At 45.8% G+C, this 25049-nt stretch overlaps 1 protein-coding gene across 1 annotated transcript in view; it reads right to left on the bottom strand.

Moving 5' to 3' along the window:
• scara5 (scavenger receptor class A, member 5 (putative)) overlaps positions 1 to 25049 on the bottom strand; it is a 49642-nt gene that overhangs the window by 11294 nt on the left and 13299 nt on the right. The window contains exons 4-6 of the mRNA XM_042095980.1: positions 6688 to 7377; positions 3751 to 3831; positions 2925 to 3032 (exon numbers count right to left, since the gene is read on the bottom strand). Of these exons, the coding sequence (XP_041951914.1) occupies positions 2925 to 3032; positions 3751 to 3831; positions 6688 to 7377 (879 nt within the window). The remainder of the gene's footprint in view (positions 1 to 2924; positions 3033 to 3750; positions 3832 to 6687; positions 7378 to 25049) is intronic.

Here is a 25049-nt window from a genome sequence, read left to right on the forward strand (position 1 = left end):
ATTTTTTAACTTTCTGCACTGTGTCCTGTTTTTACTTACGTTTTACACAGCGGCCCAACTTCTTTGAAAACAGGCTTGTACATATTATGTATTTCAGATGTTATATTGAATCACTTGTCGACAGTGATGACTATCTTCTGTTGTTTGTGGATGAGGTCATTCTGTTGTTTGTGGATGAGAGAATTCATAACTTTCTCATTTCTGGTAACTTGGCCTACAAGAAAAACCTCCATTGTGTTTGGCTGCAAAAAAAAAAAGAGAAGGTAAAAACCTCTCAAATAAAGGGTAAATCTATTAATTCTGTGAAATGGCGTGTCTGGGTTTTTTCTGAGGAATGCACACCACCACCCAGGCTGTGGGAGTAGCAGCAGTAGCTCTGCCGCCTGGGCCACCTCCAAGCAGACCCACGCCCTGCCAGCCCGCCTCCGTCACACCCTGACAGACAGCTCTAAGCCACATCAGTGGCCTCCGAGCCGCCTCTGAGGCCTTCACATCTGCTACTGCGCTAAGGCTGCAGTACATAAAGGGATTTCGCCCCTGTTGAGAATACAAGGAAGTCATTATTGTGCATTAGCGGTGTTTTACCGAGTCCTCTCTCTTCCAGAATCACAGGACAGTATCCAGGGACAGTGGCACCCAAACATGACCACTAAATGGTGGTCTGGTCGGTTTCTTGGGCTGACCACATCCGCAGGCACAAAAGCGTCTTGCACCAGCTGGGATATTCCGAGGTGGAAGTGGCCATGGTGTCCAGGCTCGGAACCGAGAGCAGGAGCAGGGAGTGGACAAGCTATTCGGAGGTGCTAGTTACAAGCCTCTCAAGGTCTCAAGTTCCCCTCATTGGTCTCCCTTGCAACTCTCTCTCTCTCTCTCTTTTTTACAGCAGAGCAGCGTGCCTTTGATGTTTTTGTTGTCCTATTTGCTTAACCCCCCCGCCCCAATCTCCATTTCAGTGTGTTTAGGGTCGAGGGCTGCACAACTGCGAGTCTGGGCAGTCTCTCCGTGCAGATTATTGTTATTGGATCGGGGGAGTTTGGAGATTTGGACGCGGGACAGTTGGGCCAAACCAAACAGATCCCCAACAGCTGCTTGTTTAGCAAACTCAAGGTCTGTGAAAACAGAATGGGTCTATTGTTGAGGGTCATGTCCTATAATGCTCCTATGTGTGTGTCTGTGTGTGTGTGTGTGTATGTGTGTGTGTGTGTGTGTGTGTGTATGTATGTATGTGTGTGTGTGTGTGAGTAAGTGTGAGGGAGAGATATGGAGAGAGAGAAAGAGAAAGAAAGAAAGAAGGCAAGAAAGAGAGAACGAGAGTCTGGGGTATTGGGAGTATTGGATGACAAAAACTAGACTTGTGTTCCAATAAACACCCTGCCTGAATTCCCGAGCCTCCCATGTGCCGTTGGAATGGGGCTGTGTTGTTGTTGTTGTGTGTGGGGTGGGCTTGAGGCTCAGGGGGTCAGCCAGAAGGATGGAGGTCTGTGGCCGGGAAGGGTCACTGTGAGTATGTCCAAAGAAGCAAAACAAACTAGGGCTATATTGCACACCGGGGATGAGGCGCAAAATCACTGAGAAATACGTGGTGAGTCATCCAAGTCTGTTGAGGAAATGTCAGTTAACCTTTACAGTGCTGGTTGACAAACAGACTTTGTCAGCGATTTTTTCATAGTGAATAAAATAGATGTTACACATTCACAGGGCCAATATCTGCATGCTATGTGTATGATACTCACAACTCACAAGTGAGTTAAATTCCTAACATGTGTAAAGGCCTTGGACATTAGTCACAGGGAGCCGGAGAACGGGAGAGAGGGAGAGAGAGAGGCAGTGATGGAGAGAGCTATGAGAGAGAGAGGGAGAGAGAGAGATGGAGAGAGCTATGAGAGGGAGAGAGAGAGAGAGAGAGAGAGAGATGGAGAGAGCTATGAGAGGGAGAGGGGGAGAGAGAGATGGAGAGAGCTATGAGAGAGAGAGAGAGAGAGAGAGAGAGAGAGAGATGGAGAGAGCTATGAGAGGGAGAGGGAGAGAGAGAGATGGAGAGAGCTATGAGAGGGAGAGAGAGAGAGGCAGTGATGGAAAGAGCTATGAGAGAGAGAGAGAGAGAGAGAGAGAGAGAGAGAGAGAGAGAGATGGAGAGAGCTATGAGAGAGAGGGAGAGAGCTATGAGAGGGAGAGAGGGAGAGAGAGAGGCAGTGATGGAGAGAGAGAGAGAGAGAGAGTGATGGAGAGAGCTTTGAGAGAGAGAGTGATGGAGAGAGCTTTGAGAGAGAGAGAGTGATGGAGAGAGCTATGAGAGAGAGAGTGATGGAGAGAGCTATGAGAGAGAGAGAGAGAGAGAGAGAGAGAGTGATGGAGAGAGCTTTGAGAGAGAGAGTGATGGAGAGAGCTATGAGAGGGAGAGAGAGAGTGATGGAGAGAGCTATGAGAGGGAGAGAGAGAGTGATGGAGAGAGCTATGAGAGAGAGAGAGAGAGAGAGAGAGAGAGTGATGGAGAGAGCTTTGAGAGGGAGAGAGAGAGGGATGGAGAGAGCTAGAGCGAGTTGATGTGGGCTGCAAAACAGAGCGTGGAGCAGAAGACAGCATGACGAGAGGAAGAGATGGAGCGAGAGCCTCCTGGACGCCATTTGTCTGTCAGACGGCGGGCAGCTGCCTGGGACGCCTCTGGAGCTTCGGGTGAGCGACGGCCGCACACGGCTCGGGTGGCTCAGGGGCCGCGTCCCCCGGTGACAAAAGGGTTTGTCTTGGGTGTGTGTGTGTGTGTGTGTGTGTGTGTGTGTCTCTGTGTGTGTGGGTGTGTGTGTGTGTGTGTGTGTGTGTGTCTCTGTGTGTGGGTGTGTGTCTGTGTGTGTGTGTCTCTGTGTGTGTGTGTGTGTGTGTGTGTGTGTGTGTGTGGGGGGGGGGGGGGGGGGGTTAATCAGACGTACCTTTGGGCCCCTCCAGCCCCATATCTCCTTTCTGGCCGTCGACGCCGTCCAGGCCGCCGGCTCCCTTCAGCCCCCGGGGACCCTGGACGCCCTTTTCTCCCTCAACGCCTGACAAGAAACACACACACGCACGCCATGGGGATTTGCCTTCCAACAGCCCCTTTCTAACAAATGGCGAAGGGGGAGGAAATCTGGCATCAATTTACCACAATGAAAACATTTTCTACCTTATCAGGAATTTGGGAGTGGAGTACTGTTCTCATGCAAATGCACTGTCAGATGCCCCCCCCCCCCCCTCCACTCTGACATCCCCCCCCCCCAAGACATGAGACAAGATAAAGAGACAGTGGGAGTTTCTCTGCTTCCTTCCTCAGTATGTGTGGAGGAGAAGCTTGTCAGGGGCTTCAGATGCTTTGTCATCAGCAGATAAAACGCCCTCGTGGGATGCTATATACACGACACAACAGGTCAAGTGTGCTAAAGTTAACCCATACATTTAGTGCACAGTGCCCATAAGCAGATGTGTGTGTGTGTGTGTGATCTACAGATCCGTATGGCAGGGCAGTGAGTGGTCAAGTGTAATAAAGGTGGGAGAGGCTCCTCGGGAGAAGAAGGCCCATGCAGTGTGAGTCAGTTATCTGGACCCTGCGTTGTACTGGGAGGCTGAGTATTTGGATTATATGCACCACATGTAGCCTGTGCAGAATCAGTCATTGTAACAAATGAAAACATGGTATTGTGATGCTTGGATGCAACAGTACGTCTATGGACGGAAAGGACGAGCATATATCAAATGGAATTAAAGTAAAGGGGAAAAAAAGCAAACCTCTTAGTCCACTCAGGCCAGGTGGACCGACTGGGCCCAGAGCGCCATCGTCACCCTTATCTCCTTTTGGTCCTTTTGGGCCTGAGGACAGTGACAGGACAAGGAAGAGATCCATACCATACCATAACATCAGAACCATTTCAGTTTATTGTAAAAAAATTTAATGAAATGAAATGCTTAAGAAATGTTTCTATACGTCTGTACATCTAGATCTAGATGTGGACAAAGAGCAGAGACTTTTACATGTCTGCTTTCAATAGAATCTTATAATAGTATTTCATGCAAGTAATTTATAATAGAGCGTTGGATGAATGACTTAGCATTGGAGATTTGAAGGCACTCTGTCATGCAAAGCTAAAGTGTTCCTAGACCTCATTTGATCTTGGCAAAACATTTTAACAATGTTAGTCTCTTACATTTCCTGAGATATGTTGTTCTGAAGTGAGTCTGGGCAACATTTACTGAGAATGAGTCTGACTGTCAGCTTCAATCAAATCACTGTGAGACTCATCTCCCACACAGTCCGTTTACCTCAGCGTAGGATGCTCTATTCAAGTTTGATGCCGTTGACTCATTTTGCAACAAAGAAGAACAAATGTTGATTCAGTACTCACAAGCATAACAGGGGCCTGTTTTATGTGACAGCTAGTTTAGAAATAAATAAAAGGGGATAGTTTGTGAGTCAATCAAAGCTTATTGCATGGATGAAATAAACTGTGCAATATAAACATCTGTGGCTATCCTGGAAGTGTGACGTGCGGGGTGCCTCGAGTTCTGGAACTGAGGCACAGCTCAGCTGACGCCTCCCTTAAAAGCGAATAAAACGTCTTTTTTCTGAGTTTTCTTTATGGGTGAATGTATTTTATAGCCTTCCCCGCATGGGAGTACATGTACATTCAGATGACTTCCCATAGCTAATAACCTGCTCTTAACGGGTCACCACTTCAAAGCTCCGAGACGTTGCGAAGCACCCTTTAAAGTGGAGAGAAAGCTTGTTGCAGGTCCTGTCGGTGGAGTGCAGACCCATGTCCTGAGAACCGTGCGGTGTCCATTAAAGACTCGCGGAATGCACAGCAGGGCCGGGGTCAAGACTGAAGGTTGAGTGGAAAGAGTAGTCCATCTGGGGGGCCCAGAGCTTTAAGCAGCTGGGGTTAATTGGTGGTTTGTTTTAGTGGAATCGGGGTTATGGTCTCACCCTCTCCTCTGGCCCCTAGGGTCATTCATTAATTACACTGGAAACTTTTCTGAGAAAGAAAAATAATAAACAAACCCAGTTAGCCAGCTAAAACTGAGTGGGTCTTTCCCATGTATGCGAAAAATGGACCAATGACCTGTGTTTCAAGTACCAGCTCTTGCGGGCCTGTTGGAATTGGCGGGGGATCTTAAAAGTTAATACTATTTCCTTCCTTGAAGAGAGCGTTCTTTGTGAAATGAGGAAACACTGTCGTGTGTTGCCTTCTGATGTCAGGCCAGGAGCCAGCTAGTTGAGGTGGAAACGGAAGTTGGCAATACAGCCATGGCCTTTCCAGAACATTCTAGGCTTGTTGTTTTATTGTTTTCTATCAACGTAGGATCACATGAGCAAGGTTAATACTTCCTTCAGAGGATGTGGTAGATCTAATACTTTGATTTAGTTTCCTGGCTGATTTGCTACTGACTGGAAATCAGAAATAGACACAGGCTTTTGCTGCACAACACTTCTAGGTACATATGTACTCTGTTACTGTAAAAGTTCCATGATCACAAGTTTCCAGCGTTAAGCCCTCCAAATATGACACACACACACACACACACACACACCCTCACACACACACACACACACACACACACACACACACACACACACACACACACACACACACACGCAAACAAACACACATCCATGTGAATAATTTAACATTTCAGTAATTGTACTCTTTTTTTGCTTTGTTGGCCGGTGCCAGAAACACGAATGGAAACTAAACACAAGCAGCAAGGCGCTGAGACACGGAAAAACACAATGCCAGCCGGCCGCCACCGCAGCAGCAGCGCACAGTGCACAGCGATCGCCAGTGTGAGGTGCACAGCTTTCCTGGCTCTTTCCTGGCCCTTAATGACATACAAATGTGTGTTTCGCACTGGAGCTAATGACAGAGGGCTCCGAGTTCTCAAATGCGAGCTTCTCGAGGTTGCTCAAAACAATCGTTTCTAGGCCGGACTCAGCCTCATCCCACCCATATATAAAGCAGATATTGGATACGATGCATAATTAGACATGGCTCCTTTTATATCCTCTCTTACGTTTTTGCCCTAACCACAAGCTGGCTGCCAGCATTCTCATCATGACATCACTCGCTATTTTGAAGACATTTTGTGTGCATGTGTCAGATTTTGTTACTTAAAATACATTTGTGGTACATAATTGTTGGGCCAATCAAATATTCCACTTAAAGTAAGTACTTTGTGTGCAATCTGTCGCTATGGTAAACTATTAAATCTGCATAGTATAGGTATTGTACCATAATGTACGCCTTGTTAGTTGTCATGGCTACATTGTTTATATGTATAGTAGAAGAGGGTCATGTAAATCTATAATGCCATTTGTGTTATGTATCTTACAGCTATTACTGAATGCAGGCTCTTAAGTTTTATCACAAACTACTATAAAAGTATACTTTAATCTTTTGGTACGGTATGTCCTCAATACTAATTTCAAGTCTAAAATTGTTGAGAGTCGCCGTAATGTGATATACAGATGTTTTATTTCTCTCAACCACACTTGGACGGCACTATTTGCTTTCTCATCATCCTCATTTCCTAGTGCGCTTGAGTCCCGACATTTCTGTTCTGAGTTCTGGCAAATATCTGCAAATAACATTATTGTGGAGAAACAAGAGGTAGAGACTAGCTTGTTGATGACTACTGTCTACTGTGTGTTTGAGGCTCTCTGAGACATACCTTCTATGAACGTGATGTTCTTAAGAGCGACCGAGTGCTCCCAGTCCTTGAGCCTCAGGTCCTCCGTGATGACGTTGAGGATCTCCAGCTCGTTCCTCATCTGGTCCTCCAGGTGCACCTGCATGACCTTCATGGTCAGCGTGTCGTGCGTCACGTTGCTGATCTGCACCTGCAGGTCCTGGATCTTGGTGCGGTGGACGCTGACCTCGCCGGAGAAGGTGTGGTTCACCGCACCCACCATCCAGCCGATGTCCTCCACGCGCTCCCGCAGCTGGTCCACGCGCAGCGACGTCTCGCGCAGCAAGGCGTCCTGGGCCTGCAGTGAGCTGGCGGCGTGGGCCAGCTGAGCGTCCACGCTTCCGCCGCCGCCGCCACCGACGCTTGCGTTCCTCGGACCCGACGTGACGTCCAGTCGGCGTCCGAGCCGCTCCACCGAGTCGTCCGTCTGGGCCGAGTGCTCCTGCAGGCTGCGGACGTCCCGCTCCAAGCCGCGCACCGTGCGGCTCAGCTGCTCCAGCGCCTCCGAGTGGTTCTGGAAGAGGCCCTCCAGCTTCCAGATGTTCTCCAGCAGGTCGCCCTGCGAGGAGAGCTGGCCCAGGGACTCCTGGAGGTCTCGGGAGCGTTCGCCCAGCCTGGTGATGTTCTCCATCAGGGCCTCTTGCTTCTCCGAGGACACCTGAGACCTGGAGACTGGGGGGGTGAGAGAGGAGAACGAGAAGCTTAACGGACCATTTCATCTGGGGGTCACACATTGGACCAGTACGTCCGTGTTCTGGCGAACGTAGTCTTTGTAAACACTCATTTGCTATTTTCTGTGTGTTCCAAATCAAGGGCTAATTACCACCATTAGAGTAGATTGATTGTTATACAAAGCAAAAGCTCACAGCAGATGTGAAATGTTTAAGCATTAGCAGTGCCAATAGGATGATCATTGTTCCACGTGTAAATAGTTTGTTTCTCTTGCTTGTTTGTTTGCTATCACTTTTACGGTTTATGTGTGCATTCACTAAAGGTTCAAATACATTAGGGCCTTCATGTCCTGTTTGACTATTATCCGTCCAGTCTTGTAAACCGAGTCTGTGGAGTTCAGAGTTAAGACTTTCAGGAAAAGGGTCAGAACAATATGACTGAAGTGTGTTCAACAACTCATGTCCCACATGAGCTAACTAAAACAAATCCAATACTAAAGATTAAAACAGAGAAGTATATGTAATCAGAGAGGAAAGGACACTCTGATCCACAGAGAATAGAATGTTAATATTCTTCATTTTTTTTAATGTTTTTTTTTGCTGTGTTTTCTTGTGCCATGTATGGTTATAATTAAATCCAGTGGTAAAATCACTTAACCAAACTTCTTCCAGTCTCACTGGGAGTTTGGTCTGGGTATAACTTACACATCTTTGTCATTCCTGAAGTTAAATAAAAGTGGAATAAGTGAAACAGGCTAAGTGAGGTACAGTAGGCCTCAGAGTGAAGTTATTCAAATGTGGCTTAAAAGTTAAAGAAAGCCTGGAAGATGTTTTGTTGCTCTGTCAAGGTTTATCCCACTATCTGTACTTGGTTTGTGAACAGCTGAGGATAACACAAAATCCCCCTTTCAGCCTGAGTAAGATAGAGAGGGTGTAGGATTTATAGCCTACTCTGTTGGAACTGGAGTCGCTTGGTTACGGGACAAAATTGGCCCAAGAGATATTTTGAAACCAAATACTGCTCTGTCCCTACAATGACGCAATTGGATCTTATAATTTCAAGACCTTTTTGTCAGAACCTGTAATGTCTGAAATGTCTGAGAAAGAAAAACTGAATGAATGAAGTGGGATTGAAAATAGCCTGACCCATATGTTCTAAACCATTCTCAGAGGCAGTAATACCACCAGTATGTAAAGTCCATTTTGTTATTTTTTATTTTTTTTATTTTTTACTTTAATTCAGTATGCTGTCACAAAATAGGGAGAGTGAGGAAGCAGTTTTTCAAAAACTGAGGAAAAGTTCAGCCCTGTAACCGGAGGAGAAGTTAATTCCAAACAGAACTTGGCTCCTCCATCACACAGATAAGACAAATTGAAATTAATCAAGAAATCACGGCTCGAAAATCTTTGCCTGCATTTAATGTGGCTTTGAAAACTGGCAGCGTTTCGTGCCAAAACCAGCAGGAAAAAAAATCAAAGGGAAACAGATGGATTTATTCCCAGAAGAATAAATTAGTTCAAGGGGGGGGGGGGGGGTGTAGGGAGGGGGCTCTGGACGGAGGTGAAGGTCTGCACTCGCTTACTGTCCAATCAGTCTTCTTGGGAGAGTGGGGAGGGCCTCAGAGGAATCCGCTCAACCAGGGCTGCACTGACAGACTTCTGCCATATCTACTGGCATAAACCACTGAAGCAGCATGTGTGTGTGTACTGTATATGTGTGTGTGTGTGTGTGTGTGTGCATGTGTGTGTGTGTGCATGTGTGTATGTGTATGTGTGTGTGTGTGTGCATATGTGTGTGTGCATGTGTGTGTGTGTGTGCATGTGTGTATGTGTATAGTGTGTGTGTGTGTGTGTGTGTGCATATGTGTGTGTATGTGTATGTGTGTGTGTGTGTGCATATGTGTGTGTGCATGCGTGTGTGTGCATGTGTGTATGTGTGTGTGTGTGTGTGTGTGTGTGTGTGCATATGTGTGTGTGCATGCGTGTGTGTGCATGTGTGTATGTGTGTGTGTGTGTGTGTGTGTGTGTGTGCATATGTGTGTGTATGTGTATGTGTGTGTGTGGGATGGGGGGTACTTAAGTCCTGCATACTCCATTCCCCCACATCCTCCTCAAATGATGTATGGTAATTTCTACAACCGTCAGACTGTGAGAGCGGCCACTCCTCGCCTTGTTTTTTTACGACAGGGGAGTGGGGCCCTGGAGCCGTTTAAAATCGGAACGACTTTTGAGTTTCGCCCGCGCAACCTTGGGTCGGCATTTTAGAGGCCCGTAGTTTAGCGTACAGTAGGGGGGTGAAGCCGGGTGGTGGAGATGACGTGTAGGAGGTGCTCAAGAGCAGATCCATGTGTGTATGGAGACAGCGTGTCAGATAAACATCTCTCATCATCCGTCGCTCATACGCCGCAAGCGGAGCAGATGGATGGACCGTGTGTGACACATTTCAGCGCTTTTGCACATTGCGTGGGTTTCTGATTCCCTGGATGAGGCCACATTGGAGGCAACTGATCCCTGACACCAGGTGCAAGTCAGCTGTGTTTGTTTGTGTGTGAGTTCATGGGTGTGCGTCTACATATTGCACTAGTGTATGTGTATCTGAGAGAAAGAAAGAGCGAGCTTGTGTGTGTGTGTGTGTGTGTGTGTGTGTGTGTGTGTGTGTGTGTGGCATAGTGGGTGAGTCTGTAAGAATGTAGGTTATGCTCCCTGTCCTGTTACTCCATTCCACATCCCCAACTCATCAATATGGTCCTCATTATCTACCGTGTTTTTTCCTCACAATACACACAACTCTCATCTGTTTCTCTCTTACATTCAAATTTAAAAGAGGCTGCATCCTATTGCATCCTATTGCCAATGCACTTTTTTTTTGTTTTAAAGTATATTTTTTTGGGCTTTCTATGCCTTTAACAAGAGGACAGTGGATAATGACAGGAAGCGAATGGGAGAGAGAGCAGGGGGGTGGGATCTGGAAAGGACCGCGGGGCGGGAATCGAACCCGGGTCGCCGGTGTACGGTGCAGGTGCCCCAGCCAGTTGCGCCACAGCTGGGGCCGTATTGCCAATGCATTTGAGTTGGGTTAAGTACATTTGGTACATCTCTCTCTCTTTTTCTGTGTGTGTGTGTGTGTGTGTGTGTGTCTGCGTGTGGGTGTGTGTGTGTCTGCGTGTGGGTGTGGGTGTGTGTTACATTTTTACAGGATGTATATTCCACTCATTTGAGCCTTAACACAGTCAGGGGACCACCGTCACAGTCAGCCACACACACACACCTTACACCACCTCCGCCCCAAACATTTCATATAAACCCACCGGAGTGGACAGTGTTAACTGGCCCTTGCAGCTGAGCTGCTCTCTCTCTCTCTCTCTCAGGGCCCATGAAGCTGGGTGGAAGAATTCCCCTGTTGGGCTGGACGCATAGCTCTTTAGCTACGCCTTGACCCTCTCCAGGTTTTCCAGCCAGAGAGGTGCAGAGGGGTCGGGGGAGGAACGTCGGCGTTCTTGCTGACCCACGCACTGCATTGAGCCAGCTGATTACACACTTAAAAGCCCCCTGTCCTGCTGTAACTCTTGAGTCTAAGTCCACATACTCCTGAAGTTGCAGCTTGGCGCTGCGATAATGGGCCTGGCCCCCACACCGACCACCCCACTGACCTGGAAAAACCTGGGACAGGAGTAGATGGCTGGCTCCCTGAGCGATAGCCTCAACGTCCTGTCTTCGGTCGTTGCCAACCTTGAGTTATGGCCAGTTTGGAGTTACTGCCAGTCAAAGCACTTTTCAGGTTGGATGGACGGATAGACATCACGGAGAGATAACTTCAGATCCAAATTTGATCTCATGGATTGACGTCTTCTCCGTTTAGTCTGGTACATCAGGCCTCATACTTTCCCATCACACCAGCCCTGGATACTGATCAGATAATGGGCTGATTGGACTGTTAGCTTTGTGGCATTCTCCCGCTCCACCCAAGCACTAATCAACTTTGCTTCTCTCGTCTGCCTCCAGCCTGGAGAAGATTACCAAACCTAGATGGCTGCCATGGAACTCTACAGCATCGTTTCATTCAGCACTGACAAGACCACTGTCCTTGCCCAAGTTCAGAATGGCTCAAAGCACACCTAAAATAGTCTTGACTTGAGATAGAACAAAATTTTTCAGAAGCAAAATCTGATTTTGAAGAAATTACCTTCAGGCACAAGCAAGTCATTTGTCCACATTTTAAGCAGCATCTCCTTAACGATTTGTAACTATTTGTACTTGTTTTGTTCTGCTTTGTTTGTAATCTGTTGTGTGAACGTTCCAGCTCATCTGCTAGCTTTTTTTTTAGTGTCTGCAAGTCATCAGAGCCAAACGGCAGCCATGCTCACGATCCCAAAGCCAGAGGTCAACAGAAGTGGAGAACGCACCTGGGAGAGAAGGAGAGGAGAGGAGAGGAAAGGAGGAGAGAAGGAGTGGTGGAGTGGTGGAGGAGGGCCCCTTGGCAGGCCTACTCTGGGTTGTCTCCATACTGAGCGGAACAGGCAGAACTTCAAACCTGCTGACGCTCATTATGTTCTTGGAAGGAGCACTCCTTGTTTTTGTGCCCCGTCTGCCTCTCCGAATCCCCCTCCAGTATTTATTGTCTTTTCGTTCTTTGTGTGTCCTTTCCACTCGTTCATTTCCGCCCCTCGTCTCTCTCTGCTCTTTCTCTTTTCCTCTCTTATCACACACACTTCCTCATGTTACACTATTGCTTCATTGCGGTGCTTTCCAAGTTTAAACAAGAAGAAGGACAGATATGGAGCACCCCACCCCACCCTCTCTTACTGTACTAAACCTAAACCTCACCCGTCACAGTGGACCCTCTCCATCGCCTCCCCACACTCTCTTACTGGACTAAACCTAAACCTCACCCGTCACAGTGGACTCAAATCTGCTGATGACCAAGCTTTAATCGCTAGGTCATGTTTCAGAGCTTTAATCGCTAGGTCATGTTTCAGAGGGGTTTATTTTATTGATTTTTTCTTCTCTCCGTCTTCCCTTCCATTCCTGTCATCATCCTGTCATCCTCAGCCACTTCCCATGTTTACAGACCTCCTTTCTGCCTCTTCTTTCCTCTTCTCTATACTTATTTATCTTGTGGTGTGTCTTCCTCTTCAGTGAATCCACATTTCTAATTGCACCCATCTGAACGGTAAATCCCCCTTTTTTGCTCTTCTCCGCTCCCCTTCGCTCCGCCCGTCTCTAACTCTCATCCAATGCTGACTCTAATAGTACCACGGCAAATCATGCCACGTTGTTTTGACAACGCTGCCGGATGCATTTTATGTCTCTCCCAGGCAGGCGTCCGCTCAACGGTTTGTGGCAGGGGACATTTTGCGGTCGAACATCTGAATCCATGTCATTCATTAGCATTGAACCCGGTACAGGACAGCAATACTCCCTGCGGTGTGTCTGTGTTACTGTGATTAGCTCAGAGTGCTTTATGACTAAACCAGCACACATTGCTGTACTTACACATCATCCTTTTTATGTTCCACATTCTTTCTTTTTACAACTCGAAGATCACAGATGCAAGGTCTGCATCCAGGTAGAGTGATTTATTCTAGCGTTCTAATGGCATGTTGCCTAGTTGGTGCTTTTTTTACGGTCTCGAGGAGAAGCTTTTTTTGCGCTGGGAAGCTGCCATTTCACACACACACAATTGCTTTCTGCTGATTGCACCAACCACAGATCTGTTCACCAGTCTCGTTATTGCAGCCATGGCAAGGCATTATTTAGGAGCAATGCTGAAGACATTTACTCAATGTACTCAAAGTCATGGCCATAAAGGAAACTCTATGAGTGGTTTGCACTCTGAAAAAGGTGACTAGACAAAGTCTTTGCAATGGAGCAACTTATTTAATAAGGAGCTAGAGCGGACGTTTCACCATCCGGATATGCTCAATGGCTGAAACGTCTGCTCTAGCTCCTTATTAAATAAGTTGCTCCATTGCAAAGACTTTGTCTAGTCACTGTGAGGGGAAAATGACAACAATGGACCTTAACCTTTTTGATTTGATACTTGTGTTTCTGTAAGATTTCACACTTTTGAATGTGGAATGTGTTTAGCCTAGCTTGTGATGTTCCTTATAATTGATACGTCTAATGCAGTGTGAATTCATTCTTTCTGTTTGACACTAATCTAGTTCTTAAGGTTCTTATTAGTCCTTATTATTTGATACTTCTGTTTCAATAAGTAATGTTCCGATGGCAAATCATGTGTTGTATGACGTTAGAAATGTTCTTAATGTCCTTGATTCTTAAATAACCCATTGTATTGACCAAGTCATGTGTATGTGCAGAGAGGGTGTAATAATAAAATAAAACAATGAGATTATGATACTGTGCAAGGTATAAATGTGTGTGTGAGAAACAACTGATTGTCTCTTGGGTGCACAGACTTTGTCTCTGTATCCTGATTGCCTGATGCTTATGAGACCTCTCTGCGCAGAGATTAATAAACTACTAACAAGAAAGACAAACCTTATTTCAGTTTTTACAGACCTTTAAGCAAAAAATTCTTCCACATCATCTTTTTCAGAGTGCAAACCACTCACACCCTCTTCCACACAGTATTGGTTTTAACATACCTGGACTAAAAAAAACTGTCATCTGAGCGCGACAATACAGCCCTACAAAGGCTAAGAGCAGTATCTGCACTACACAACCTGTTTTTCTCAGTTTGCCGTTTTTACAGATACTTCTCTTTGGCTTTGTATGGCAGAATACTTCTTTGCATAAAGGAAACTGACGCATTTCCCAGAAGATGTCCCTTAGAATCAGTCCATACTTCCATGAGCCAGAATATAAACATTTCCAGGTAAAAGATAACAAATACAGATATGCAATTTAAGCTATTGATTGTGTTTTTTTGTAACAATATATAGGTTGATATCTTGCACCATATGTGTTTGTTTATCTATTGATTCCCTACAAGTTTGCAAATACTTCGAATCTCAGGGAAAATGCCTTTCGGCTTAGAGTTGATACTGAGGTCAGCGGATAAGCAGATACGATGATGAATGTAGTGAGTTGAGCTTCAATATGAACCCAGAGGAAGTATATTCATCTGCTAGCTTATGGGACATTCTCAGGGATAAAGTCAGCGTATTTCACTCACTGACTTTCTGACCACTACTGTTGTTTACACTGTGAGCATCTGAAAATGTGGAGAAATGTGAGGAATTTGGAGATAACAGATGGCAATATTTTGAAAGGCAACCATCATACCTTGCAGAACAACTGAGTTGTCAGTTGCATTCTAGTAATCCTGCACTAGTTTCATACTTTCTCCCACTGGACCCGATTGACATGTTTTGATGTCTTAACTGTGTACACAACACAACAAAAAGTGTAGTTGGAAGGCATGAATACGAACACTCGTGTTGCCTTTGTATAAATATAAATCTGACACTCCAGTTAGTAAGCCTCATGATTTAGAGTGAAATGTGATTTTAATGGTGCATTAAATAATTTGACACGCATTCCCCAGCTGTGGATGACCATCAATTTAATATGGAATGACTTCAAGGCTAATGCTTTGTAGCCTACATATTTCATACTAACCTCTGCATAACTCAAGTCGATCTGTTCAAAACAATGTGTTATTGAGTAGAGAACCTTCCCCTGGTACACACACAGAACCCTTTGAGACAGATTCGTATTTTGCATTAGTAGTGGCTCTAATGCAAAATAATCTACAGCAAAGCAAAAAACAAACCCACTTTAGCCCACATGCTCAGCATTCTTGTTAGCACCTTGACTCAATAGCTGCAACTCAATGGAGCTGTGCACAGGGGTTTGAAGTCACGCAACTCAATGGAGCTGTGCACAGGGGTTTGAATTCACGCCACTCAATGGAGCTGTGCACAGGGGTTTGAAGTCACGCCACTCAATGGAGCTGTGCACAGGGGTTTGAAGTCACGCCACTCAATGGAGCTGTGCACAGGGGTTTGAAGTCACGCCACTCAATGGAGCTGTGCACAGGGGTTTGAAGTCACGCCACTCAATGGAGCTGTGCACAGGGGTTTGAAGTCACGCCACTCAATGGAGCTGTGCACAGGGGTTTGAAGTCACGCCACTCAATGGAGCTCTGTGCACAGGGGTTTGAAGTCACGCCACTCAATGGAGCTGTGCACAGGGGTTTGAAGTCACGCAACTCAATGGAGCTCTGTGCACAGGGGTTTGAAGTCACGCAACTCAATGGAGCTCTGTGCACAGGGGTTTGAAGTCACGCCACTCAATGGAGCTGTGCACAGGGGTTTGAAGTCACGCCACTCAATGGAGCTCTGTGCACAGGGGTTTGAAGTCACGCAACTCAATGGAGCTCTGTGCACAGGGGTTTGAAGTCACGCCACTCAATGGAGCTGTGCACAGGGGTTTGAAGTCACGCAACTCAATGGAGCTGTGCACAGGGGTTTGAAGTCACGCAACTCAATGGAGCTGTGCACAGGGGTTTGAAGTCACGCCACTCAATGGAGCTGTGCACAGGGGTTTGAAGTCACGCCACTCAATGGAGCTGTGCACAGGGGTTTGAAGTCACGCCACTCAATGGAGCTGTGCACAGGGGTTTGAAGTCACGCCACTCAATGGAGCTGTGCACAGGGGTTTGAAGTCACGCAACTCAGGTAAAATAAGAGTCACACAAACGCTTGGGGCCAAAAATGGCTCCAAAAGGGAGCAAATTAAGATGGCTGAGATTAAGCTCAGTTTCACGGTATCAAAGTCTGAGGATTTATGAAGGTCACCAATTTGGACTTTATGGATGGGGCCTGGGTTCAAATGTAAGCTCTTCAGAGCATATTTCAATGAGTTGTGACAGGTAATAGAAACAGCTATAGAGCCAATATATACTCCCCTCCAGACACTAAAAAAGCGAATGTTGTAGGAAAGTAAAGGATACTCCAACACTGGGTGAGATTCAGCGTCCATTTTTCATCCATGACAGTCATGGGTCCCTCTTCTCAAATTTGGCAGTGATTTGCCTGTCTAGGTAATCAATCAGGCTGATTTCTGTCAGTGCACGTGTCATTAAGAGAAAAAAGGGATTCGACTAAGTCAACAGATTTCTGTCCTATACACGCGCCATTTGTCATTTACTGAAAAGGATCGGCTATTCCCTCTGACTCTAACATGGAGCAGATTTATTGAGTATCTTACACCTGAGGAATCCATCACGAAACAGTCCTGCCTCATTCACCACAACCCTGTCTTTTCTCTCTATTTCCTAGCAACCTGCATGAAAACCCCTTCTCTCGTTTGCTTCCAGTGACTGTAAACACTCAGATTAGTTACAATCCAATTGCCGGTGAGAGTGGTTTTGACATTACTAAAAGAGCTTTCCCGCCAGGGAGACAAAGAAGACACCTATATCCACCTTGCCACAGACCATGACCGCGCACACAGGGCGTGTTGTATAACCGGACGTCTGCGAACGCTCAAGGCAAAGCATCTGTGTCTGTGTTTGTCCGTCTCTGTGGACAATGGCGTCCCAGGGGTTTCGACGTTATTGCCCGACCACAAACTCTGCACCCACGCAAAGAATGTGGAAAGCTCGCCATGGAGGGGGTCATCTGCCCATGATCCATCGGTTGACAATGAGGGGCATTGTCCCCTCAGGTTTTTCTTTTCTGGGCCACGTCTCTAACAAACACGTCCCTTTAACACCGAAGGGACGCATGACCACTGACCAGGCTGTGCGGCCAAGCCCACACTGAGAATCAAAGGCGGCCACGGCCATAGCTTTTAATTGGGGCTGGCAGCAGCTAAGGAAAATATACAGGTACAAGGAGGCCCTGGCAGTTCAAACAGCTTTATGTGAACAGTTGCTCGTGTCAAATACGACAGTTACTAGGGTGGCCTACATTTCTGTGTCAACTCAAAAGCATGAGACGAGGCTACTGCCAAAAGCAGGAACCAGCAGAGGCCTATTAGCGTAGGCCTGTCTGTACCGCGTAGGATGACTTCACACTTCTAAGAGACCATCATGCCTCGTTCTTCTCTTTTTTCTCTCTCTCTCTCTCTCTCTCTCTCTCTGTCTCTCTCTGTCTCTCTTCGGTCAGATTCTGTCTGTCCTGCCTGTTGAGAAGGTTCCTAAAACTCTCTCTTGTTCTTCCTGTATTGGTGTCAAGGCCTCATCACTGCTTCAAGAGTGCTGGGGCGCTGAGGCCAACTGGCAGTGGTGGCCATCATGTGGAAAGGCTGCCGGCCTGATTTGTTAAAAAATGTGCTGGCATATGTGATACACAGCCATCATCTGGACATCATTAGGCCCTGATGTAGACCCGCATGAGTCACATTTGACATTATACGCAATATGAACTTGGAGCCTACCAACTGTAAAAGAGGTGTGGGGCAAACCATCAGAGTACAGAGCAGCTTGTTGTCCTTAGGTGCTAATGTTTTATTCTCTAGAACACACACACACACACACACACACACACACACACACACCTACAAAGTGCAAGAAAGGGTAAAAAAGTTTGAATATCTTCTTTATAAGGACATCCTATCTCATAGCCTGGGGAGTCAGTGTCTTTACAGCTAGTATATGTAAGACTGGCTAGCTCTCGGCTAGTGAGCTAAATGATGTGATATCGAGTTGCGTGCTGCTACAAGAAAACCATGCTTTGTTGGGGTGCATTCGTAAATTCAGTCTGGCACTGTGAAAATAGACTGTTGTTCTGTAGTTTGAAAAATCGGAGCCTTTCATTTCACCACAAATCAACAAATTATTCAACATTGTTTTGCTGATATTTTTGCTACAGTGACTCACTTTTACCCCTTAAGGTATAAAGTGGTATTATGAGAGAGGACCGTGACACTCTTTGTGATAACCTTGCTGACTTGAGTAGATGAGAGATGAAAGTGGTTATTTTTTTATTCTATTCTAATTTTAGCTAATTCCCAAATGTTTTAAACTCAAATTTGTAAATATAGCATATTTAATATGTCTGTCTTTAAAGTGGTTTGTTGTGAACTCATTCCATTAAGAAACCAAAAATACTGTACAGCCAAAGGTCTGTGCAAAGGTCTGTGTTAGCATGGTGTATGCTGAGTCATTGACCTCAATACATGGTGAAATGAAAACACAAGGGTGAAAATGACAGAGAATAAATAGGCTTACGATAGCCTGCGACCAGGTGTAGCTGCAAGACTTTGGCTGGTCGAGTGTCAGTGATGTGACTGATGAGGTGTCAGCCCCAGTTAGACCCCAGCTCTCCCCACAGCCTCGCATGTCACTGATTACACTTTAATAGGTGTTGGCCACGATGTAGGAAAACCCTTCTACATGTGAGCAGCAAGGGCTTGTGTTGAGCCCCTTCCAACCACAGCAACGGCACAGTGTTGGGACAGGCTAACTGATGCTGATGCTAATGGACTAACTCAATGTTGATAGTGTATAGTGTTTCCTGTTGGCCTGTGTGCAATCCTGCACTCTCCATGTCCCTGCACTCCCCACTCTCCAACATACCATCAGCATCTCCACTGAGGATCTTCACATTCAATTACGGGTAAAGTCCCGCAACACCCCCCCCTGTGCTCTTGGATGCATAATGAAACATTCCTCCCTGTTTGTTTACCTCAAACATGCGCCGCAGTTAAGCTTTCATTGGCGTCGACAACATGTGGCAAGGGGGTGTACAACAGCAAATGCAAACCAATGTGGAATCCTGACCGCCAGCTGTTATTGCTTCTAACAGCCACATTTCCTCTCACTCAAGCTGACCGCCAGTTGTTATTGCTTCTAACAGCCACATTTCCTCTCACTCAAGCTCATTTGCACAAGTGGAACGCTACATTGAGCATAGGCCAAACCCAATTTAAGATTGGCCGATAATCTAACCACTCATCAACACCAAAAAGCTTTGTAGTACCATGACATTCCTCTGGTGACATAATGATGAAAGGGCAATAATGGTGAAAGGGCATTACTTCCCGAATTTTAAAATGTCCATGGCAACCTCTGAAAACAAAGATTAATTTACATTCCTGGTTGGTTGTCTGCTAAAATTGCTCAAAGTCAACTTACAGTATTCTGTTAGACGCCAATGGAGACAGAGGGGTCCTGGAATTTTCCAGGTGAAATGAGACCTAACAGAGAGTAAAGTAGATCTGTTTTCTTTGACATGGCTGAAAAAGAGTAGCCTTTTCTCACAGACAATGCCCACTCTCCCAGTCTGGACAAGACAAAGGCTCACGTTAATTTCCTGTTCCTGGGATATAACCTTTATCCAACAACTTAGACGAATGCCTCCCTGGTACTATGGAATGCATAATTGCCGAGTCAGCCGCTGTCTGGCCAGTTTTTCTAGACAGCACAGGAAAGTCAGAGAGAGACATTTGGACACACACACACACACAAACACACACACACAAATATTCAGAAGTGATCTCTATGGACTGACAGACAATGAGGAGAGCAGTGGCTCCAGAGTGGGCTTGCATGTGACTGCAAGGGCGTAGGTTTGGTCTGAGCTTTGGTGGGGACACTACCCAGCCACCCCCCCCCCCAAAATAAATAAATAAATAAATAAATAAATAAAACATAAATAATGTATGATGCGTGCCTGACTTCAACTTTGACGTATTACCTACTGATGCGTATGCAGTAAAACATTAGTCAAAACACCATGTCAAAACACCATGTCAAATTTTCCTGTAGCCCTGAATCTTCCCTATCTGTGCAACAACCTGGCCGGGTTCCTCTGTCACTTTATAAATAAAATATTGATGTCATGAGCAGTGACATAGCACGACTCAAATCTCGAAGAAGACCAGTAGTATTCACTAGGTCTAACTAGCCTATAACTTGCTAACACTAAAAAATCAATTAACTACCATGTCCTTATTCAAGAACCTGCTGCTGTGAGTGACCCAGCCACACCATCGCTGTCTGATAAAGGGAGCGGCTGGGTTGCTTCTGACAAAGTAACAAATCGATTTCCATTATGAGTGAGAAAACGGTTGGAAACAATGTTTTGCATTCATGTTCTATCTCCACTACGCCAAGCCCATAAAGGCATTTGTTTTCACTGACATCCTCGTGTTTTTGCCATTTTCATTCATTTCAGCAAACATTTATAGCAATGCTGGTTAAAAGCATGCATTCCTTTTCCTTAGTAGTAACCATTGTCATAGTACACAAATGCCATCGCGATATAGCTGAACTAGCTAGTATTTGGTCGATTCCAACGTCCATTTAATAGGCTATAGGCTACACGCAGCACTGTCAACTAAATGTGTACCAAAAAACTAAGTTTCTCATATTTCTATGCCTTGAACTAGCGCATAATATTATGACTTAGGGCTACACTTTGTTTCTTGAAATAGCTTCTGATGTCCTCCACCTTTCTTTTCTTGCCCAACATCCTCGAATCCACAGCCAAGCAAAGATTGTAGAGCTAAGATCTTTGCAGCTAAGTGTGCCAAAAACTTCTAATCGACAGCATAAGCTACAGCGAGCTATGCCAATTAAAAAACAGACCTGTCTCAAAGACCTATTTTGGGTGGCGGTACTGAAGTGGGAAATTATTTTAACCCTTTGCATGAGGCGCATTTTTCCGTTTCGACCTGAATATTGGTGGGGACTTTTCAGTCATTATTTGATATTGGTGTGGACACGTCCTTCGGACCCCACGCAAATCTACGCCCTTGTGTGACTGTGTGTGTGTGTGTGTGAGAGAGAGAGAGAGAGAGAGAGAGAGTGAGAGAGATAGAGAGAGAGTGTGTGTGTGTGTGGGGGGGGCTGTGTGTGCGTCTGCATGTGTGTGTGTGTGTGTGTGTGTGTGTGTGTGTGTGTGTATGTGTGAGTGAGAGAGAGAGAAAGAGAGAGAGAGAGAGAGAGAGTGTGTGTGTGTAAGGGGGGTGGACATGTGGGATTTCAAAGCACACGAGTGGTGCAACCTAGCTGCTGGAATGCCCATAAAGTGGGGCATGTTTTGTTTGCCAGCACCACACTTTCTCTGAAGTTGAACGCATCAAAGCAGGTCTCCCACTGGTGAGGACGTTGCCGATGCGATGACCCTGCTCTATCACAGAAGAAGCCTTAATGCCTCTGTAGTTTCTAAACACCATAGGATAAGACACCTGTTCCTCCATCTACATTCAGTCACTTTCTTTTCCTTAGAGAGTCAATCTTTCTGCAAGGGCCAAAACCAATTCAAATTAGAGCATTAATGAACCACTTGATATATTTGTTTTCCATGTGACAAAAGTCCAACTGTAACCACTTCAGACAGCTCCACATGCCATTTCACTTCGGAGATTAAAGGCTTAATTGTATCAATGTTGTACTCAGAGAGGTATTCGGGGCAAAAGTAGCCAAACACTGTTAAAGCCACATAAGCTTACAAAACAAGCAAAGAACCGGTGCTCATGGGTCTGTGGAGACTAAACATTCATGCCAAAAAAAGAGACAGCGAAACCACTCTGACAAATAGCGGTGGCCTTTTAATGTCGCTATCTATGGAATACTGTCTAGGCAACAAAAACAAATAAAACCCCCTTACGCACAGTTTATGCGAATTCGCTTGTCTCCACCCTGTGGTTTTGTACACAACCCTGAGACAACAATCCATTTGTCACCACAGTGGGGACCATGGCTTATTGGTTGCTGTCTCCGCAGCGTGCCTCACTTTTTGGAGTGCTGTTTTCGCCCATGTAATCATCTCACCGAATGGAACGAGCAAAGCAAACAACTCAGATGGCCATTCGCGGCATCCCTTCAGAGCGAGCCGCATTGTTTCGTGGCCGGAGTCCCGAATGCCGTCTCCGAGTGTGTTGTGTTTAATTAGCGTCCCTGCCACAAAAACAGGCATGCCAGTTGGCATGCCAATTACGCCATCGCCTTTTCAAATGGAGGACGCATGATTCAACTCCACCCTCTGGAGCTATTGGAAAAGGGACTCAAAGATGCTGTGTTCGCGCATTAGGAGACCCTTTCAGCTGCGCTGTAGTGCACTGGAAAAATTGACTTCTCCATTGTGCCTTCCCAGGAACAGAGATGTGAAGTGCTCTGAAAGGATTGCCCAAGAGCGCTAGCCTGTGTGTTCATAACGGCAGGTTTCTGGGAGGTCTTTGTGCTTCTCTTGGCATGCTTCGGAAGAGTAACTCTCAAAGTGGACGTTCTGGGAGAGCAACGGCATTCTGACCCTCTTGGGGATAACAGATGCCTGCAATGTTCCCTGTCGTTGCCACCTACTGGGCACTCACCATTGAGTCCTCGGATGAAAATGAACTTCTCACTCTGTTAATTGGAGATTCACACAGATTCATGAGGCTGGTTGCTATACCACAGCTCTACAGTACAAATGACCACTTTAATCCATCCGGAGTTTAGATGGTCATTAACATGCCATTTAATTGTGAGCACACAATGAAAATTGTGTGTGTGTGTGTGTGTGTGTGTGTGTGTGTGTGTGTGTGTGTGTGTGTGTGTGTGTCTGTCTATCTGTCTGTCTGTCTGTGTGTGTGTGTGTCTCTCTGTGTGTGTGTGTGTTTGTTAGTGACTCTTGGTGGGTTTCATTGAGCTGGGTCAGCCCCACTGTTCTACGGCTAAAACATGTACACATCCTCTCTGTAATTAGTGGGCAGAAACAACAGGAGGTTGATGCAGCACAAAAATTAATTAGAGGGGGGGGGGGGGGTGTTCTCACCGCAAAGAAAAGAGGCGCTGACCGACAGCCCTGTGGGGGGCTTCCTTCTCTGTTGCCCCGGCAACAATTGTTTACTAAATGTCATCCTGTTGAGGGGCACACTCAGGCCCCTGCTTATTGAACGCATACATCACGGAATGAGACGTAACTCTGACAGCGGAGGATAGAGTCGTTTTTTTTGTCTCTCTTAAAGTCGTGGAACGGTCTCCAAGATGATGCTTATAAATGGCTACTTTGAACGCTGCATGAAGAAAATTATGTTTTTTATGCGGCTACTGGCATGTGTAGAAATCTAATGTGGCCCATGTGTTTAAAATTCATGAGAATTTTGATCACATATCATGTTATACTTCAAATACAGTTCCTTGAGGTCTCTAATGCTCTTCAGAAGGGATAACATCTGGTCAGTCAAATGTCAGATCATTGTTATTGTTTTAGAGCCTTGTCTGAACTTAAACTGACTAGCCTATGCTGTCAGGTTTTAATAATTTGAGCTGAGACAGTCAGCTTTTTTTGTAAGGGGGTCAAACTTAATGAAACTCTCCCCAAGTTGTCATGGACAAATAGATCTCCATCTAATCTGACAGTATGGTGGTTGTGTTGGCCAGAGTAGAGGCTGCGTCAGGGCAGATTGCTGGGACGGTGCCCAGTTTGACTTCATAAGTCCTACTTGGCAAACCGAGCCAAACAGCTAGATCTCCCAGAACAAATCTACACAATCCTACAAGGCATAGGGCCTGCCATCGATTGAAGGTTCTATACCATTTTCAACGTTCACTGTCATTGGCTAGCCGAGGTAAATCTGAAATCCAAGAACCAATGGGGGATAGGATTAGTCATCGCTCACCACTCAGAGTGAATGGGAAGGTGCTGGTTCTTGGGCCTGTAGTAAGTGCACTCCTGTTTGTGTTGGACAAATAAAGACCAGTTCTACTGAACAACACCAGTCTGCTGTTTTTCAAGTTTCCCACATTAAAAACATGAAAAAAAAAACCTTACTTAAATTACAAGCGGCAATAGGACTGCAAAAACAAATAAGCATGAATAACTATGGGGCAAGGGCAAAAGAACTGGGTGTCTTCCAGCCATTGAGCAAGCCATAAACTTCCAAGTTCATTTTGTTGCATCTGAGCAATGCCTTAGAAAGGATCTGTCAACAGGGCAGCATTCATCATGGTCTCCTCAAGTTTAATTTAGGGACATTAAATGTAGATGCATTAACAAACTACAAAGGAACATTGTGCATGAAAAGACATGTGGACAGGAAGCCAGTGTATTGGGAAAGGAACAAAAGATATGAAGAACAGTTCCCACTTGAGATGAAATGTGTATCATGCATAAAAAAACAAAAATATTTTTCTCCGGAAGAAAAAGAAAAAAAAGCTCCTTGGACACCAGTGCAATAATAGTTCCAGTGATGTCTGTGGAAATAAATGCAACAGTCAGATTTCGAATCAAGTTACATAGAAATGTATTTCACCTGAACTGCCCTCATTGGGGATAATAGGCCCAGTCTAAAAACAAATTCCTCAACAGAACAATAATGCCATACCAGTAGAAGTGGCACAGCCTCGATCCATACCAGTCTAGACGGGGACAGGAGACAGTCTGTGAGCTATTTGGACACCTGCAATCCCTTTTCCATGAAGGTGACCACAGTACGCCCGAAAACAATCTGGTTTTGCCGTTACCTTGATCAGTGTCCAGGGCCGTGTGGTGGTGAGTGCTCTCTTTTGTCCGGCTCCACTACAGTGTTTTCTGTTCCCTGCCATTTCAAAGGAAGTCCTCAAAAACTGGATTTTCGATTTTCAGTCGAAAGCGCCGATATCTGCACATCATCTGCCGCTGTAACACAATGACCCATAGGCGCTGGAAGGCTGGGGCCAGGCCAGGTGGCTTATGGGATTTTAGCAGTGGGGGAGAGAGCACTCTAACGGAGAGGACTTTCTTTGTGAGCACGAGAGGGGAGGAGGGAGAGAAATGCGCGATTGTTTTCATG

Source organism: Alosa sapidissima, chromosome 6, assembly GCF_018492685.1.
Source record: "Alosa sapidissima isolate fAloSap1 chromosome 6, fAloSap1.pri, whole genome shotgun sequence".
Lineage (NCBI taxonomy): Eukaryota > Metazoa > Chordata > Actinopteri > Clupeiformes > Clupeidae > Alosa > Alosa sapidissima.